The sequence below is a fragment of the Sminthopsis crassicaudata genome, chromosome 1 (assembly GCF_048593235.1).
Source record: "Sminthopsis crassicaudata isolate SCR6 chromosome 1, ASM4859323v1, whole genome shotgun sequence".
Taxonomy (NCBI): domain Eukaryota; kingdom Metazoa; phylum Chordata; class Mammalia; order Dasyuromorphia; family Dasyuridae; genus Sminthopsis; species Sminthopsis crassicaudata.
Window position 1 is genome coordinate 525,070,998 of NC_133617.1, and position 19,587 is coordinate 525,090,584.

The 19,587-nt window shown below is 38.0% G+C and overlaps 1 protein-coding gene across 3 annotated transcripts in view; it reads left to right on the forward strand.

Annotated features, from left to right (window-relative positions):
* Positions 1 to 16,414: 16,414 nt before the first annotated feature.
* The window catches only part of CLTA (clathrin light chain A), a 30,480-nt gene continuing 27,307 nt past the window's right edge, over positions 16,415 to 19,587 (forward strand). For all 3 annotated transcript variants that reach the window (XM_074281747.1, XM_074281748.1, XM_074281749.1), the window contains exon 1: positions 16,415 to 16,857. In XM_074281747.1, the coding sequence (XP_074137848.1) occupies positions 16,626 to 16,857 (232 nt within the window). In that variant the 5' untranslated portion in view covers positions 16,415 to 16,625. The remainder of the gene's footprint in view (positions 16,858 to 19,587) is intronic.

Sequence of the window (19,587 nt, forward strand, 5' to 3'; positions counted from 1 at the left end):
AAGAAGAAATTTCTAAGAGATTTCTTTGAGATAAGTTAAATGGGGGAGTAAGAAAAAATGATCAAGACACCCCTAGTCAATTGATCTTCCTCCAGCTCAAGTAATGAAATCACAAAAGAGAACAGGTAACAAAGAAAGCAAAGTTGTATGGTCTTAAACTATACAAAGTATCTTCATCAAAAGTGATAGAATTAGAGAGCTGTTCTATTCATTGACTAGAAAAGGACTGGCCAAGACCTTCATGGTCCTTTAAAAAGATATTTCCCAATATTAACAGAATTTTCTTTTATATATATTTTTATTATAGTTTTTTATTTACAAGATATATGCATGGGTAATTTTACAGCACTGACAATTGCTTTTGTTCCAGTTTTTCCCTTCCTTCCCCCACCCCCTCCCCCAGATGGCAAGTTGACCATACATGTTACATATGTTAAAGTATAAATTAAATACAATATATGCATACATGTTAACAGAATTTTAAATGTAGTCTGAGGTCTCAGGTGGGAATAGCCAGGGCCTCAGCAAAGCAGGCCAGAGATAGAAATGCCAGAAAAACCACTAGTGGTTTAATTAATTACTTTCAGTGTGAAGAATTGGTCTACAAAACTTTTGAAGTTCTCCTGAGGAGAGCTCACTCCTCTTTTTGAAATGAAAGCACAATTTGTTATACACAGTTAATAAATCACAAGGCAGAAGGTAGAGAAAAAGTGAATTATAACATAACCATTTTCAGGGCCTGAGTGATTTCCCACCACAAGCCCATAAGTGCAGGACAATATTAGTGTTCTCCAGCCCTGTGGGAAGTTATCAAAAGTGACTGCTACTTGGTGAGCAAAGGACCAGACTTCTTTACTGGGAACAGGTCCTGCAATCTTGGATTTGCTTCACTCAATGTACACTAGAGAATTTTGTCAGGAATTGATTGATCATTTCAACCTGCATTATGAGACTCTGTACTCCCAAGTCAGAATCTGCTGAGAAAACCATAGCTCTGAAAAATCTAAATTATTATTATATTCATTGTACATATCACCTCAATTAATATGAAAATCACAAGTACCAAAATAGATAAGTGATGGTTCTGAGGAATGTGACCTCGGGCTATAGAGAAGAGAGCTACTTAGGGAAGAATAAACAAACCCTTCATAAGAAATCATCCTCCCTTCTCCGGGGAGGAGGGGGAGATATTCTCTTTCCTCCACTGACTAAAAGATCTTACAATGGGGCTACTGTTGTTCAGAAGACATTGCACCCAGGAAGGAACTGAGGTAGGAAACAGCTATAAAAATAAAAACTTTGTTAGTCTAGAGAAGAGGCAACCCCAATTGTTAGAAAGTGAGCTGCTGAGAGGAGCAAGTGAACAACTTGTTCAGCAGAGATGCTAAACCAAGGAGGGGTGGTGTGAGGTCACCAAAGAAAGGAGGACATTGGGGTCTTTCAGTGCTAGAGGTGTCACAGAGGTATATTCCCTAAGTTTATGCCTCTCTAGTAGTGTCCTGTTAAGTGTGTGTTTAATTTTGCAGATGACTTTGTGTGGTCTCTGTGGAGAAACCTCTGTGGAGGTTTATTGGGGGAAATGCTTTGCTACCGTTTTTCCTTGTATTCCATATCAGCAAATGCATTGGCTTTAAGAAAACTGCGTATAATGGCTAATTATTAAAGTGGGAACTGGTGAAATTTCAGGAGAAAGGATCTCAAAGGTACCTTGAGGAACCTAACCTGTGAGTGTGAGTGAGGGGTGGTTCTCCCAAACAGGGGTCCACATTCAGAAAGCTACCTATAGAAAATTACAAAGTGTAACTCTTAAGTAAAATTCAGAGAAGAAAGTTCAATACTGAGGAAATTCCTGAAAAGTCAAATTCAGCAAATATTTGTTAAAAGCTTATTATGTGCAATGCACTGGAAATACAAATAGATAAAGATTAGTTTTATAACCTGTAAGAGCTAGAGGGGATTTTAGAGATGATCAGGTTAAATACACCTCCTCCTTCCCTAGCATTTTATGGAGAAGGAAACTCAGATTCATAGAGATAGTCATTCATCCACGTCAAAGAGCCAATTGGCAGTAAAGTTGGAATTCAAAATCAGATCTCTTCTTCCCTAGTCCAGTGCTTGTTCTATTATACTACACTGCCCTGTTGTCACTAAATTCACAATTTAATAGAGGTAGAGGGAAGACAGATACACATGTAGCTATGATAGGTGGGACAAATGTAATGGTTTAAGCAAAACACTGTAAGAAATAAGAGATAAGGAGAAGGATCAGATGATACACAAGGCCTTAAGAAGAATTAAACAGAAAGAAACATCTAATCAGTGACCAAATCTTTCTTCTTCCAGAATGTCTCTTCAGTTTGTTCTTCTGTCAGGTCACCATCTCATCTTATCTGGATTATTGTAATAGCTTCCTAATTGGTCCCACTTTGGTAATGCTCTCCTTTCTCCAAACCACCCTCTACTGGACAGTCAATGTGATTTTCCTATAGGGCACTCCCATACTCAGATTATATATTTATAATCTCTTTAATTTTTAAAGTCCTTCACAACCTGAGCCCAACCCACCTTAACAACATCATGATATGTTGCCCTTTCCTCCTTCTACTGTTCAACTAAGCCTCTCACTTTGCTGCTCTCTGAACCTTGGCACCAGCTGTCTCCAGTCCCTTGACTGTACTTTCACCTTGTCTCTAACACTTAAAATTCCTAGTTAAATTCAAGGTACCACCTTCTAAAAAAGTCTTCACAGATTCTCCAAAGATGTTCATGCCCTCCCCTCCCCCATCAACAGTATATGTATTTTGTATGCGTATGTGCATATATGTCATATCCTTCCATAGAACGTAAGCTCCTTGAAGCAGAAACTGCTTTATTTTTGACTTTGTATCCTCAGCACATAGCAGAATGCCTGGTACATACTAAGTGGTTAGAGAGTTTGTTGACTGGCCATAGTTGGTGCCTTGCCTTGCTTCCTTGATTGTGATAACAACTATAAGGCTCTAAGTCTGGATAACAAAGGGGAAGGTAGGATAGAACAAATTTTCTTTGATGAGAAATACAAATTCAATTTGGAATACAGCATCATAGAACTCATAGTGGAATGGATTGTGGAGATAAGCTAGTACAATTTCCTCCCATTAGAGCTAAGGAAACCGAGACCCAAGAAGTTAGGGGACTAGCCCAATTCAGATTCAAATTCAGGTACTCTCTTTGTTATATATAAATTCTGCTTTAGCCCATCATTTTAACTGCCTGTGAATCTCAAGGAGATTCTATAAGAATTCTCTCTGTCTCTGTCTCTGTCTGTTTTTCTCTATCTCTGTCTTTCTGTGTCGTTTCTCACTCACACACATACACATACATATATGAATTTACAAGTACAAATAACACACAAACACACATTAATCTGCTGTCTACCTATATATCTCCATGTATCTCCTATTATAAATTCTTCTTTTTATACATATATGCATATGTATACCTATGTGTGTATTTATATATATCTCACTACATGTAATATAGTAGATATCCATATATGTGTGTATATAAATACATGAATATATATTTTAAAAGATATCATAAGACATCCAGATACAGATAGCCAGTAGGTACAGGGAGAAATAGGCCTGGAACTCTGTAACAGATACTGGGAACTGAAATAAATAATTTGTCAGCCAATTGTATAAAGGTGGTAAATAAATCTATAGAAATAGATGAAATTACAAAGAGGGAAAATATATACAGGGAAGAGGACCAAAGACAGAATCTTTAGGAAAACTCATTTTAGGGGATAAGAGAAAGAGAAAGTATCAGAAATGAAAACAGAAGGGAGAAGAGAGAAGGAAGAATTATGGAACAAAGTAGGAAGACTACCAAGAAGGAGGAGCTGGACTTCCGGTTAAGATGACAATCTAAAATGTCATATAAGAACAGAGCTCTTCCATATACACCTCAGTAACTTATATTAAAAGGGTCTCAGATAGAGTAAGTATAAAGAAAACCAAAGAGAAACTGGAGTAAATTCCTCCATCTCATTCAATATTAAATAAAAAGGACAGAATCTGGCAGAAGGTGGGACAGGAGATACAGGAGAAAAGATAACTCTTTTCCAGTAAACGAGCCTGAAGCTGGTAGGCACTGTAAACAGGACACTATAGTGGGGGTGTCACTACAAGGGACACTGGTTTAACTGGGGTCTGATGCTGAGAATCTTGGTACTGTGCTTTCTTTACAGAAACAGGGAAGTTTTGCAGTCCCCAGAGGAGACAAGAATTAACTTCTCAGAGGCCTGGGAGCCAACCTATTTGGTGTTTAGGGGTGCTGGGGGGCCTGGCATTTGAATGGAATCTCTCAGGATTACAGCAGGAGAGAGAATTATCTCTTAGTTGGTATTGTATGAGGAAAAGGAGACAAATGTCCAAAGCCAGAACCTAATGTGGACTAACAGGAGAGTGAAATAGAAATGAGACACTGAGACCAAACACTAACATTATAACATTTATAATGGTAGCAGCAGTATGCAAATTACATAGAGAAGCCCACCAAATAGGGCTCACTTAACTAACCCAAGGGGGTAGAGTTTAACTTTGTACAAAGTCTCAATCCAAGATCTGAAGCTGGAAATATATATATATATATATATATATATATATATATATATATATATATATATATATATATATATATATATATATATATATATATATATATATAAACGTAAATACCAAAAATGATGAAGAAATATTATAGGTTAAGAGAAGAACAAGAAATAACCCAGAAAAAAGAAAAAGAAAGTAACTCAACAACAGAATGGCTAGAAGAAATGAAGTGAGAGAGAAAAATTAAATTAGAATTAAAATAACTCTGGAGGGAAAAATTGTAAGAAGAAATAGCTAGAACAAATGGAAAATCTTAGTCAAGTAATAGAATCTCTAAAATGATAGCACAGAACAATTAGAACTCAATATGTGCATATATATGTACAGAGAGAGAGAAACAGAGGGGGGAGAGAGACACAGAGACACACACAGAGAGAGAGAGAGAGAGAGAGAGAGAGAGAGAGAGAGAGAGAGAGAGAGAGAGAGAGAGAGAAATAGGGACAGAGAGAAAAGGAAGGGAAGAGGGAGGGAGAGAGGGAGGTGTAAAGTATCTACTGACAAAAATAATCCACTTTGAAAACATCTTAAGAGGATAGAATTTAAATCTTTGGACAAAATTTTAAAACTGAGGGGAAGCTAGGTGGCGAAGTGGATAGAGCACCAGGCTTGAATTCAGGAGGACCTGAGTTCAAATCTGGTTTCAGACACTTAACACTTCCTAGCTGTGTGACCCTGGGCAAGTCACTTAACCCCAGCTTCAGGGGGGAGGGGGAAATTTTAAACTGATCATATATTCAAAAAAGCATAAAAGAAAACTGCCCAGGAACATTAATATTAAACAGCAAAGTGAAACTAGAAAGAATTCATATGACCTCATATTAAAAATCCCAAACTGAAAATTCCCAAGAATATCTTAGTTAAAACAAAGTATTTCTAGATCAAAGAAAAAATGTATCAGTCACAAAGCAAGAGTTAAAATACTAAGGCATGCAGCTAAGATTATTATGATTCTACTGCCACTATAGTAAAGGAAATCTTGAAAAATAATATGCAGAAAGGAAAAATAAAGAGGGACATACATAATTGAAAGAAGAAAAAGTATAAGAAGTGGTTATTATGGAGGCAACTATATAACAATCACATGAAAGTGAAAAGGATGAATCCATAAAAGACAAAATGGTTGCAGAATGGACTAGGATGAAGAATCTAACAATATATTGTTTACAAGAAAAAATACTTTAAAGATTCATAGGCAGTTAAATTGATGGGCAAGAGCAGAATTTATTCAAAGGAGTAAAACGGAAAAAAAATTGAATTGATAAATAAAACTAAGTGATGGTTGATTTGGAAAAAACTAATAGAAAATTTGTTAGCTAATCTGATTTTTAAAAGAAGAGACAAATTGCCAATATGAAAAAAATGAGAAAACAATAACAAAAGAAGAGGAAATAAATTATTAGACAATATATTGTCTATATGTATGTCCACAAAAACCTATATCTTAAAGTGAATGGAGCAAATATATACAAAATATAGAGTATCCAAAATAACAGAATAAAAAATAAGTAATTTAAATAATACAGTTTAAAAAAAAAAAGATGTTATATAAGCCATAAAAGAATATCTCCCAAAACCATCAGACCAGATTAATTTATAAATAAATTCTATCAAGCATTGAAAAAACAATTTCAATATTATACCAATTGTTTGCAAAAATAGAAAGCCATATGAGGAAAAAAATTACCTCAGTACCTATTTCTCAGAGAGAAATAAAGCAGAGAAGAAAAACAAATGTCAATATTACTGATTCAAAAATATTAAATATTTAATAAAATATTAGCAACAAGACTATATAACATATTTAAAAGTTCAAACACTATGAACAAATTAGATTCATACTAGGAATGCAAAGTTGATTTAATATTAGACCATCATACTAAACCATGTTAATACAAAAATAATCATGCAACCATATCAATTGATTTTAAAACTTTTGGGAAAAAAAGTCAATAACCCTTTATGTCAAAAACATTAAATATATAAATAAACATTAAAAATAGGAATAAAGACTGTTCCTAAATGCAGTATATAATATTTATTTAAAACCAATCACCAGCATTATCTCTAATGAAAAAATGCTAGAGACCTTTCCACTAATAGGAGATATAAGCAAGGATGTCTGGAATACCCACTATTGTTTGATCAAGTTTTTAGAAATGTCATCTACAGAATTTAGACAAAGAAATTGAAGTAATAAGTTATCTCCTTTTGTAGATGATATGATAATGGGTTCTAAAGAACCCTAGTGTCAACTAAAAATTAATTGAAAGAAATGTCAATAAAATACCAGAATATAAAATAAAAACTTCAGAATGTATTAGACTAAGATGACAAGAGCTAGAAGCTTTTTAGAAAGACCTTGTATGAATTTAATGGGTACAGAGATGAATATTGTAAATGATTGCCATGTATTATGCTACAGCTGAAAATCAATCCCATTAGCAGTATTAATTCCACCTTAAAATAACTGTACTTTATTTTAATTGTGAGTAAGAGGAACTTGCTATATGAGGTGGAATTTTTTGGATATGGCTTATCTATTATCTCCAATATTACTTTGATCTTGATAAGAGTGTGTATGCTGAAGTCAACACCCTATCTGTAAAGGGCTGAAACTGTTGAATCAATGCACTGGGGTCGGACTATCCAGCACTTTAGGTTAATTACTGATTGGACAACAAAGGAATATGATTGGAAAATGGCCCTTCCCACTATCCTGTGCTGGTCCAATCGTTTGGTGTGTACAGAGACTTGTGGGAGGGACTAGGAGGTTCAGTGAGACTAGCCAGATTCACTCTCCGAGGGAGATGAAGAGATGAGGTCACTTCTGTCCCCTTCACTTTTACTGCTAAAGACCAAGAATAAAGATTTTTGCTTATCCTGGCTCGGACTGATTCTAAGGTATTCTAAGGTGCTAGCGTGGTCGCCACACTCTTCGTGCAAGAAGAAAATGATAATAGTCAACTAATGAGGAATATTTCCTAGGGATCCAAATAATAAATATGTTTCAGATGGATTAGTAGGAAAATTGAGGTGACATCCCTGTGAAGAAAATAATAGTATTCCCCATTATTGTCATTTCCATTATTTGGAATTTTTAGATTTGTTGCTTTTCTGGACTTTTTTTTTTTTTTCAGTTGCATGCACACTCTCCAAAATAGTTCTTTTTCTCATTTGTTGATGAAAATATTTATTATTACAAATGTTTCCTTAAAGGTTGATTTGGCTGCATTCATTCTGTCAGTCAATCAACAAGCAATTGATTAAGTGACTACTAGGTTCTATGCTAAATGCTGAGGAAACAAAGAATGACACTAGACAGTCAGTCCCTGTTCTGAAGGAGTTCATAATCTAATGGGGAAGACAACATTCAAACAACAATCTACAAACAAGATATAAATGGGATAACTTAGAGGTATCCAGAGGGAAGTCACTAAAATTCAAGAGGTCCAGGAAAGGCTTCTTGCAGAAGGTGAGACTTTAACTTAGAGGAAGCCAGAAGGTAGAGATGAAAAGGGAATTTCAGGCATGAGAGCAAAGGTTCTAATATGCTATCTCATTGCTATCATTTTCTTTAACAAAATTATGTATTGTTTCTATGCCCTTTTTTAACATATATATTCTTTAGGATTAAATTATTTAATATCTCCATTTAAATTTGAATACTTTTAAAGGATCTTTTATTGTAGTAAAGAGAAAATATGTGTAATATTCTTTTCCGCACTTACTAATTTTTAATGAGCTAATAATCAGTTTTTGTAAAGGTACTTTGACAGGAGCAATATTTTCTATAGCTCTGACACATAGGTTGGACTAGCTTTTCCTAAGGCCTTTACTGCATGCAGGCTAAACTACTATTTCCTTAAAAGCATTGAAAGTGTCTTTACAAATTAATTGCCTTTAGGGAATAAGGTTCAATGTAATTTTCTGATGCAGAGTATGAAGATTCCCTTTGCTCCCTGGGCTTTTTGATTTAGGTCCATGATGGTTAACACCTAGCAGAGAGGCTGTGCTCATCTGAATCAAGATTATATCTCTTCCATAACATAGCTTAAAAAGTCTTTGAAAAGCCTTTTTTTTTTTTTTTTTTTTTCCAATCTGTGCATTTAACACCAATCTCTTACCAAGCTACCAGCTTGGTTTGATACAGGACTGTCCAATATATTTCAAGTTAAACACAAAGGAAAGAATATGTTTATTCCTTTCAATCCTGATTAAATCATTGGCAGAGATATATTAAAAATCAAGTTTCTAAAATTCTATTCAGGTCCTTAATTTCTTTCTTCTTTATCTTTTTGTTAATTTTGTGTCAGTATTAAAAGGGCAAACTAAGATCCAAATAATTATGGCTTTGCGGTTTATTTCTCCCTGTGGTTTGATTAGTTTTTCCTTTAAAAAGTTGGCCATTCAGTGGATATATTTATTTTACTATTGTCTAAAATCATGATTGCCATCTGTGTGTTATTGAATTTAGCTGAGGTATAATAAATTCTGCTCTGGCCCCTCATTTTTACTATGTGACTATGATTTAAATGTATGTTATAAACAATACTGGGTTCTTCTTTCTAAACTGTTATGCTATCCATTCATGTTTACCATTCCACTCCCCCCTTCATATCTCATTATTTCCCCTCTTCTCCTTTCCCTTTTTTGTAAAGGAGAAAGAGAATCTGTGATCAATACTAGTAACTGCTGAAGTTTTGAAGTTTCCATTCCTCTGTCCTTACCCAGCACAAACCCCAATCATTGATACATTTAGTTTTAATTTTTTGACCCCTTTTTAATTTGGTCTTTATGACCCACCATTCATAGTTAAAATTTGTTTGAGTATACCTTGCCCAACAGTATCCTTCCTTTTAAATCCCTCTCTTCCTTTCTTCCTTATTTTTCTGTTGAATTTAAGATATTTTTTAATGGAATTCTTTGTACTTTCAACCTTACTTTCTTTTCTTCAGATTGTGTACAGAAAAGGGAAGTTATTTTTCCTTCTTTATTTCTTCCCTGGTATAATCCTTTCCCTCTCCCTTTTCTTCCTCTCTTAAACCAACAAAACAAAATAAAATCACACTCTGGCGATGTTTGTCTTTTAGTCCCTCTGTGATTCTTGAAAACAGTATTCTGAAGGGACATTTGTCTTTTTTCACCCATTGTTCATAATGTTCAGTTGTTTTCCAGATACTGGAGCATTTTCCTTTTCTAGCTCATCTTACAGAAGAAGAAACTAAGGCAAAGAGGGTTAAGTGACTTGCCCAGGGTCCCACAGCTAGTCAGTATCTGAGACTGGATTTGAATTCAGGACTGACTCCAGGTTTGGCACTCCATCCATTGTGCCACCAAGCTATCCTTTTCACCTATTAGAATATAAATATCTGATCATCATTTATCCTCTTCCAGTTGCTTAAAATATATTTACTTTTCTATTGTAAGAGGTATGGGTGGTCTATGTGTTTTGCCTAAGTAGATTATGTGTCCACAGGGGTCTATCTAGATGGCTTTCAGGAAGAGAAGATGAGATATCTCTAGAGTCTCCCCACCCTTTTTCAAGAGGGATTTTGATTCTTGAGAGAAAGGGGAAGAAAAAGCCCAGAATAAGAAACTGGCCGCTCTGCTTTTCTGGAAGAAGGGGGACACAGGGCTGGGGTTATAATCTATCCATCTCCCTCAATACTGTTAGTCTAGGAGAAAGTTTTCAGGTTCAAGCTCCTTTACTAATCACCATCCCTTAATGAAGGTGTGCCCTAAAATATCTATTATTATTTAGCCTTAGCTTGATACCTTTTCCACCAAATGTCAATTCCTTGATAAAGGCAGGAAGCAAATAAATTCATCCATCCAAATTAATACCAAAAAAAAATCAGAAAGAGGTGTACATATGAGAATAAACCCAGGAAATCTCAATAAATGAACTCTCACTGGGAGGGAGATAATCAAAAAGAAAACAAGTCTCAGATCTCCCACAAAGGTAGTTTCCTAAAGTAAGCTGGACATAAGAACATGGTCAACATGCCAGTTTGATTATATGTCAGTTTCTTCCCATAGAATTTCTTTCCCTTTAGGGACTTAAAGGTAGACTGGAACTATGTGTCTTCTCTCTTGAAGCTAGAAGCCAAAAGATCAAGATTTCTCCTCTCTCAAGACCCTACCAATTCTGCCCCATATAAGGTTATAGAGCATTGAATAATCAATTTCTAACACTGAGAAAAGTCTCATATAAAAACATGGTTTATACCATTATTAAGATGAGGGAGTAATCACAGAAGACAAAGAAATCTTAATGAATGAATCAATCACAGAACCTTAAGATCATAGTTTTAGAGCTGGAAGAAACTTGAGAAGTCTTTGAATCTAATCCCCTCATAGGATAAGGAAACTAAGACCCAGAGAGATTAAGAAATTTGCTCTTATCAAACATATCTGAGGGGCAGCTAGGTGATGCAGTGGATAAAGCACCAGCCCTGAAATCAGGAGGACATGAGTTCAAATTTGGCCTCAGATACATAATACTTTCTAGCTATGTGACCCTGGGCAAGTCACTTAACCCCAATTGCCTCAAAAGAAAAAAAAAAGAAAGAAAAAAGGACCATATCTGAGATAGGATCTGAATCCAGATCTTCCTGACTCTTAAGAGCAGTGTTCTATCTACTATATTCTGCTACCAATCAACCTAATAAACTAGATATTAAGGAATTTTCCTATAACTTCATCACAATGGTATGGATGAACTCTTAATTTTTTAAAGAGCTTAGGATTTTGGGCTATTGGAAGAAAGGCAAATGACAAGATATGGAAAGCACTTAATGACTGGTTGAAAAGTTAAGGGCAACTAGGTGGCTAGAGCACTGGCCCTGGAGTCAGGAGTCTGAAGAAATTCATATCATATACTCTTGGTATATGGAAAATAGAGCTGGAGAACCTTTTTTTCTGCCAAAGGCCATTTGGATATTTACAACATCATTAGAGGGTCATACAAAATTAACAATGTATAGAATTCAAGCAGTTCTAGGTTGTTGTATTTAGCTTTCAGCTCATCACTGTCCATGATTGATTATGCAAATAATTTCGAGAGCCTTATGCAGCCAGCCATCACTGATGTATAAAAGAGCCAGTCAAGTTCAGAGGGAATTACACTTGGGAAGGGGGAGGGAAAGAAAAGAGTTTTTCTTTTGTTCCATTCCCCTTACTCCCACAAACGACTAAGTTATTGAAGAAACTCAACCAGTAAGAGAAAAGACATTCATTTGGGAACAGAGAAACACCAAGGGAATATCGAATGTCTCTTCCCAAAGGAAAAAAACGACACTTCTTTTCTACCTCGGGTCTTGAAGAAGATAAGCTTCAGAGCAAATATTCTAAGGGAGTTGAAGGGCAAAGGTAGCTGCCTTGACTCATCCCATCTATATCCCCATCCTCACCCCCACTTCTCCAGTCATGTAAATTGTGAATTAAATGGCAGCCACTGTCTGCTATGTTTTCAGTTCCTGACCTTAGGCAGCTGAATAGCTTGTGACAGAATTGACCAGATTAAGATCTTGCAAAGGGTCAAAATTTCTGAAGGTCCTATCAGTATTTGAAGTATTTCCTCTGGAACAATGTTGTTGAATAGCAGTGGAGATTGATTCACTTTGGGAGTGGAGAGATATCCCAAAGGAAAGGAACTCCAGGGACATAGAGCATGTGCCTTAGAGCAGATGGAAAAGTCTGCCATTGCACATACCAGGGCATTAACCTTTGGAGCTCAGCAGGAAGCTAGATCTAAGGAAAATGTCAATAAGGACTCAATGAAGGGAGAAAAGAATTTTGAAAGCCAGGAGTTAAGAGGTACCTCTTTTACTATACTTTTTCTCTAAATATATTCATTACATTTGTTCTTTAAGTTTGACCCCATTTTCCCCAAGGACTTGACACAGAAAGGAAGGGGAGAGTGTACCACTGGTTTGGGAGAGGACTCATACTTTTATACCAACTGTTCTTATTAATTTGCTTTAGAAATATCTTATAAAAGGTTTAATTGGTTGATAGTTGATAGGGAACACATTGGTGAGGGCTTCTAAGTGACAATACTAGAAATCTAGTTTCCTCTTAGAACTCTGAAATGAATAGTCATTTCTCTAGGAATTCAGCCAGCCCACTAACATAAGTAATAATACAGTCATCTAGAGTGGTCACTAAAGTACTCATCCCTTGTGTTTTTGTTTCGATTATACCCTCTTCTCTTTTCATAATGAATATTTTTTCCCTGTAAGATTATCAGGTTTATAGAATGTTATTCTTGGTTGTAGTCTTTTTTTTTTTTTGACTTTTGGTATAGTGTATTCCTATATTTCTTTTCCTGTTGTAACATTGTCATGCTACAATTCTGGTATTTCTTTTGGCACTTGAATTATTTTTTAAAATTAAATTCTGGACTGCTGGTAGTTTTTCTTTCACTTGGAGGCTCTGAATTTGGGCTATGAGATTCCTGGATGTTATACAATTTAAGGGTTTCCTTTAGGAGGGGATTGATGGAATCTTTCTATTTAAACTTTGCTTTCTGATTATAATAGACCTAAGCAGTATCTTTTTATAATTTCTTAAAATATGGTATCCAAGTTTTTGTTTGGTCATTGTTTTCAGGAAATCTAGTGATTCTTAAATCCTTTCTTCTTGACTTCACATGATCTTCCAATTTTTCAGTCTTTTGATTTTTTTCCTCTCTAATTGTTTTTGTTCATTACACTGAGTTTCTGTTTGCTCCATTCTGTTTCCCTGGGTTTTCACTGTTTGGTTCACATTTTCCACTTTCAGGTCTAAGCTACTTATTTTTATTCCAATTTTTAGCTCAAGAACTTTATTTTTGTTGGGTTTTGTTATTTTTGTTTTAAATCTCTTGCCTAACTTCAACTTTTTTGTTGTTGTTTTAAAACTCTTGCCTCATTTCTACCTTCTATTCTTGCAATAGCTAAATAATTTTTTTTTAATAATTTCTAATTGTACTTTTTGAGGAATTCCATTTTACTTCTTGGGCTTCTCTTAAGCCATAGTATTTCATCAGTATATTAGAAGACTTGTTTTTGTTTCTGTTTTTTGTGTAAGGGAGGGTTTCCTGTTTGCTCATGACTCTAGCCTCAGTTCCTGATTTTATCTGTAGATTCATCAGATGTTGTTACCACTGCTCTGGCCCAGTTCTTGATGGGGTGACTTGGTCCTGGTTCCCCTCCCTATTCTCTTCCACAGCCTTAGCAGGGGATCAAGGAGTTAGGCCCAGAAATAGGACAAAAGCACATCACCCTTTGCTTCCAATTCCCGCTGGCCCTAACACTGATCTTGGTCATGGTCCTTTCTTGATGTCTTCCTTCTGAAATCAACAGGTAGAAGCTACCTTTGCAACCCTGATGAGCCCCAAATATATACTGGAGGTCATGATTTTGTCTTCTCTTGAAAGTCCCGAGAGCTTCTGACTAGTTTTCATCTTCTTGGCCAATTTCCTCAGAGATCTTTGTTGACTACTCCAATTCCAGCTATAAGCTATCAGGCTAGTGTTGGTTGGGCCCCTTGGCATGTCTCAGCACTTTTCTGTCCCTTCACCAGGAGACTTTTCCATCTCTGTGGGGAACTGGTTTGATTCTCGGCTGTGATTCCAACAGTTTGAGGCTAAGATCTCACTGTTTTCAAACTCTGTGCACTGGAGATTATGATTTGGCACGCTCCTTCCCTCATTTATAACTGCTTCTATTCCTTGTCTGGTCAAGAATTCACAGTCATATCTGAAAACTCAAACATTTTAGGATAAAATTTAGCAGCACTGTCATCATGTTTCCCTCAGGACAAAATGATGTTGCCTAGAGAGGTGAAAAAAAAAAATCCCATGAAGTTCAAACATTTCCCAGTACTTAGGTGATTGTTGGTACCTTTGCTTGATAGAAAACTAGGTGGCACAGTGGATAGAGTACAGGCCTGGAGTCAGGAAGAATCACCTTCCTGAGTTCAAATCCAGCCTCAGACTCTTAATTGTTGAGTGAGATCCTAGGCAAGTTAATTTCCTCATCTGCCTAGAGAGGGAAATGACAAAACCTAAATCTTGGGCAGCTAGGTAGAACAGTGGATAAAAAATAAGTAGGAGGACCTGAGTTCAAATCTGGTTTTACACAAGTATTAACCTCCCCACCAAAAAAAAACCCAAAACAAAGAAAACGGCTCTTACTGACTCCAACACTGGTCTTCCATCTCCTTTGCCTTGCTGACACAAATTCTATTACTGAAACAATTTTAAACAAAATAGGGGTACTAAAAGTGTCTGCTGTCATTAAATCGATCATTCAACACACATTAAAAAAAATTAACTATGCTCCATTCACTGTGCTGGGTAGAGAGAAATGCAGAGAAAAACAACGTATTAATAATTTAGCTTTTAAGCATAGTTGCAGTTGAAGAAAAAAAAATCTTCCTTTGAACTAATTTCTTCTAAGTTAGCAAAATGAGAACTGAGAAATCAGGAAACTTCATCATTTTCTGTGAATTTCTACAGAAACAGGAAGAGACACGAGACTGAATTAGCTGTAAAACAATGTTTTAGCTGCATAAGCTAATATTTAAATGTCTTATGTTATCCATAGGTCCGAGATTGGGCAGAGGCCGTAATTTTAACCACATCCCTTATTTTACAGGTTAGGGAATTGAGGTTCAGGAATATTAAGTGCCTTTCCCAATTGACAACTCCAGAAGAAACAGTGAGAATTCGAGGTCAGGGACCGACTCCAAAGCCGATGCTTTCCCGTTGCAATATGCTGCCTTCTCTCCCTCACTCCCAGACCCCATTTAAAACACACACACCGCAAGGCTTCAAATTTGGACAAAACTGGGTGAAAATATCTACATCTTCATTTTATTAAAAAAAAAAAAACTATCAAAGAAAAATATAAAAAGTATTTCAGCTTAAATAATATAAATGACCTCTGTTAACGAGCTTAGGCTAGAGATGAAAAGAACTTTCCAATAATTAGAGCTGACTAAAAAACGAGAGTTCGTCAAGATTCTGGACAGCCACTGGTTAAGAATTGTACTTTAAGTAGGGACTGGATTAAACTACTAAAATCCCCCAAAATTCCATTCATTTAGGTCACTCACAATTCGAATATTGATTAGCACAGAAAAAGGTTCAATGGAATCCAAATAGTTCAGCCTGTCATCCTCATGCAGGATATTAGAGTTTCCAGGGACTGACTCTGCTCAAGGGAGACGGGGCGGTTAAATGACTGGTCTCAGTCCTCCCAGCCGTTGTCGGAGGCAGGATTAGAACTCGGGTCCTCTGACTCCAAACGCAAAGCTCCCTCCCCGGGATGTGATATTCTGCTAACAAGAGCCAGAGGGCCTGGGCGGTTTCGTGCTGGTGGCACTGCGGGGTGATGTGTTGTTTTTGTTTTGGGAACGCGTGCTGAGAGGAAATCGGATAGGGCGGGGTCAAAGATGCTGGGGAAATTGACCAGTCTAAAGCTCCTTGAGGAATCCCATAGAAACGAATAAAGTGATCTCCTGAGTTTCTAAAAAAATGTAACAGCTCGCGAAGCGGGGGAAAAACTGACGCAAAGTCGACTATACCCAGACTCAGCAACTCCCCAACTTTTCCCCGGGAAATTCACAATCACGTGCCAGGCCCTTTCCGCCTTATTCTGGGAGTTCCCCTGCTCGGGGGTTCACTAATCTGATTGGTCTCGCCTCTAGCCCCACCCTCGGCTCCTAGAGTCACGAGTTTTCCCAGGGCCCTCCCCCGCTTCCCAACCGATTGGGCCTTGGCTCGGAGCAACGAAGCTGCCGATTGGCAGACCTTCCTTCTCCCTCTACTCCCTTCACCTTATAGGGGCGGGGTTTCCGCTTCCGCCCCTCGCCCCCCACTACCACCACCACCACAGTGGCCGCTGACCTCCGTCCCTGACTGCTTTCCCTTCCCCGATCCTACTCCCTTCCCGTCCGTCCGCTCCGGCCCTGTGCGCCATGGCTGAGGTTGACCCATTTGGCGCGGCCGTCGCCCCGGCCTCTGCCCCGGGGGGTCCCGCTGTGGGTAACGGGGTAGGGAGCGGCGGCAGCAGCGAGGAAGATCCGGCCGCGGCCTTCCTAGCCCAGCAGGAAAGCGAGATCGCGGGCATCGAGAACGACGAGGGCTTCAGCATCCTCGACAGCGGCAGTGTGCCCGCTTCTCTGCAAGGAGAGCCCCCTGGGGGCCCGGGTAAGGGCCGGGTTCTCCCCGGGGAAGCAGGAGGCCGGCCCGTCCGGAGCCCGTGGGCACGACGGCAAGCCGAACGAGGGGGAGGGGGCTACCTGTCCCGGCCGGGGATTTCATCCCCTTCCGCCTCCCCGTGCTGCTGTGGGGCGGGCGGGGGAGGGGAGGCGAGCAGTCTGGGAGTGCCCGCCCCGGGTCTGGCCGAGGCTGGTACGGGAGAGCAGGGGAGGCCAGAACACGAAAAACCCGCGAGAGGAAGGCAGGAATACAGACTCACGCCAGCCTGGCATAGCGCTCACTGGGAGGAGGCTCCTTCTTGGGCTAGCGAAGGATAATTTCTTGGGAAGCTGACCACAGGGTTTTGAGGAAGGTGGCATTCTTTAAGCAGGAAATGACTAGCATAGGTTGGGCTGAAATGGGTGTAGCTGAGAGATGAAGCTAATGTCAGGGGGTTGGAGGATTTTTAATTCATTTGTAGCCATGAAACCTGAGTTTATAGAACTACAAAGGACAATGGCAATCTTGTCTGTTTACCTCAAGAGAGAATTAAGATGTAGAGAAATTGTGTCAGTTCAGAAGTTACGCAGCTGGCTGCTGGAGAAGCCAGCACTAAGAAATGAGGATGTTTGGCTCGAGTCCGCAGTCCTTGTATACCTACTTTTGGAATGTTAGCTGGAAAGCACTGTTTCATCGCCCCCCTTTGTAGAGAGCCGGGGAAGAGGCTAGAGCGGAGAATATTATATGGTTCCGCCTTAAGCTTGGGTGCCGAGCACCCGAGGTATTAAAAGAATGAGGGAGATTGTTGGCAAGTATTCCTGCGCATATTGTTTAAAGTTAATGGTACGGTAAGGTTGTCCAGAAGAGTTTCAAACAGCATCTTGAAAAGTGCCGTTTTCTCAGGTACTGAGCTCAGTTCCATAAATACTCACGCTTACCATAGGAAAAGCTATGCACAGAGAGTGATAACACATTTAGATGAGTTGTGGTCTTTATCTTAATGGATTTTACAATCCAATAAGAAAGTTGCTAAGCTAACTATCATAGGGATATTCTAGAGAAGTCTAAAAGTGTTTTAGGTTTTGGGATTCCTGACACTCGGGTTCTCAATCTGTGAGTCATCCTTAATTTGTTGCTTACCCTTTAATCCAGTTATCAAATTCTATCCACTCTACTTCCACAGTATCTTTCTCTTTTCACTCATTGATCCCCATTACATTTGCTTGGACTTTTGCAGTAGCTATCTAATTGAAATCTCAGAGCCCCTTACATAGAGGCATCGCAACAAACATTTTGGCAATTGTTGTGCCAAATACTCTTCTAAGCACCGGGGATAAAAATATAACTAAAAAGACAGTCACTGTTCACAAAGATCTTGGAATCTAATGGGAGAAGACAATAGAAAAATGAGGAGGAAAATAAAGAAGAAAGATAAAATAGTATCAATCAGGAGCAAATCCAGGAGGGAAATGAAGTATGGCCAGCCTGGCTCCATTCCCAAAATGGGAGTCCCAGGAAGAACTTATCTATGGGAGAAGGAAGAGTGATGCTCTAGAATAATAAAGCTGTGTGCTATATAATGGGGCCAAAAAGTAAAAGCTGACAATCGAGAAGCTAACTTTCCAGCAGGGATTAAAAGTTGTAAGCACATAGGTAAACAAATTGTACTATAATTTGAATGTGACCCACTGTGCTGAATCTTGAAGAAAAATTAGCGTCTGAGAGAAATGAATAGAAAGTACATACTGTATGTGGAGAACTGTTTTTGGAAATGCAGGGAAGCAGGAGATGGAATGTTAAGTTGAAGAAAGAACTAGTAAATCAATTTGGAATATAAAGTTCATTAAGTAAAAAAGTGTGAAACAAGACTGGAAAAGTAGATTAGAACAAGATTGTAGAGTTCTTTAAATATCAAAGTGAGGAGTTCTTAGATGGAAAGAACTGAACGATTTTGAGCAGGGGGAATAATGTGAGCAAAGACCAATATCTTTGGAAAACTTATATGGAAGATTGATTGGAGAGCCCACACTCTGAAAGCAGGACAGCCATCTTTTCAAGAAAGTATCTTTTCCCAAAAGTTCTCTCCATCAATGACAATCCCATCATTTCCACCATCCCCTCATTGTGATGAGTATCTGAATGTTAGGGGAAATAGAGGGAGCAAATGCAACTTGACAACTGACAAGAGGTTAAAGAGCCAGAGGACTTGAGGATGAGTCTAAGGTTTCAGTCTTAGACTAGTGAAAAAACTGTGGTACCTTCAAAACATAGAGAGAAGTTAAGAATTCTAATTTGTATTATCTTGCAGATAGCTAATCAATGATGCAAGATAGATATTCAAAATATCAAGGTTAGATAGATAGTTTGGGGAGTCACAGAAATTATCTTTGAACCTTTAGAATCTGGTGACACTTTTAGGGGATAGAATATAAAGACAAAAGAAGGTCTAGGAAAAAGCCTTGGGGAGCAGTCATGCTGAAAAGACTGGATATATAGATGATGACCTAGCTAAGGATACTGAGAAGTATGAGTAGGCAGAAAACCAGAGAGGGCAGTGGAAGCTAAAAGAGAGGAGGAGTCAACCATTCTAATCTGCAGCAAGGTCAAGAAGGAGGATGAGGACTGAGAAAAGGCTATCAAATTTAATTAGTGATGGTTGTTAACTTTTGTAGTGTAGTTGCAGGATTAGCTTTGGGGGAGTTGGTATGTAGTGAGGTTTGGAAGCATGGGTTGAAAAAT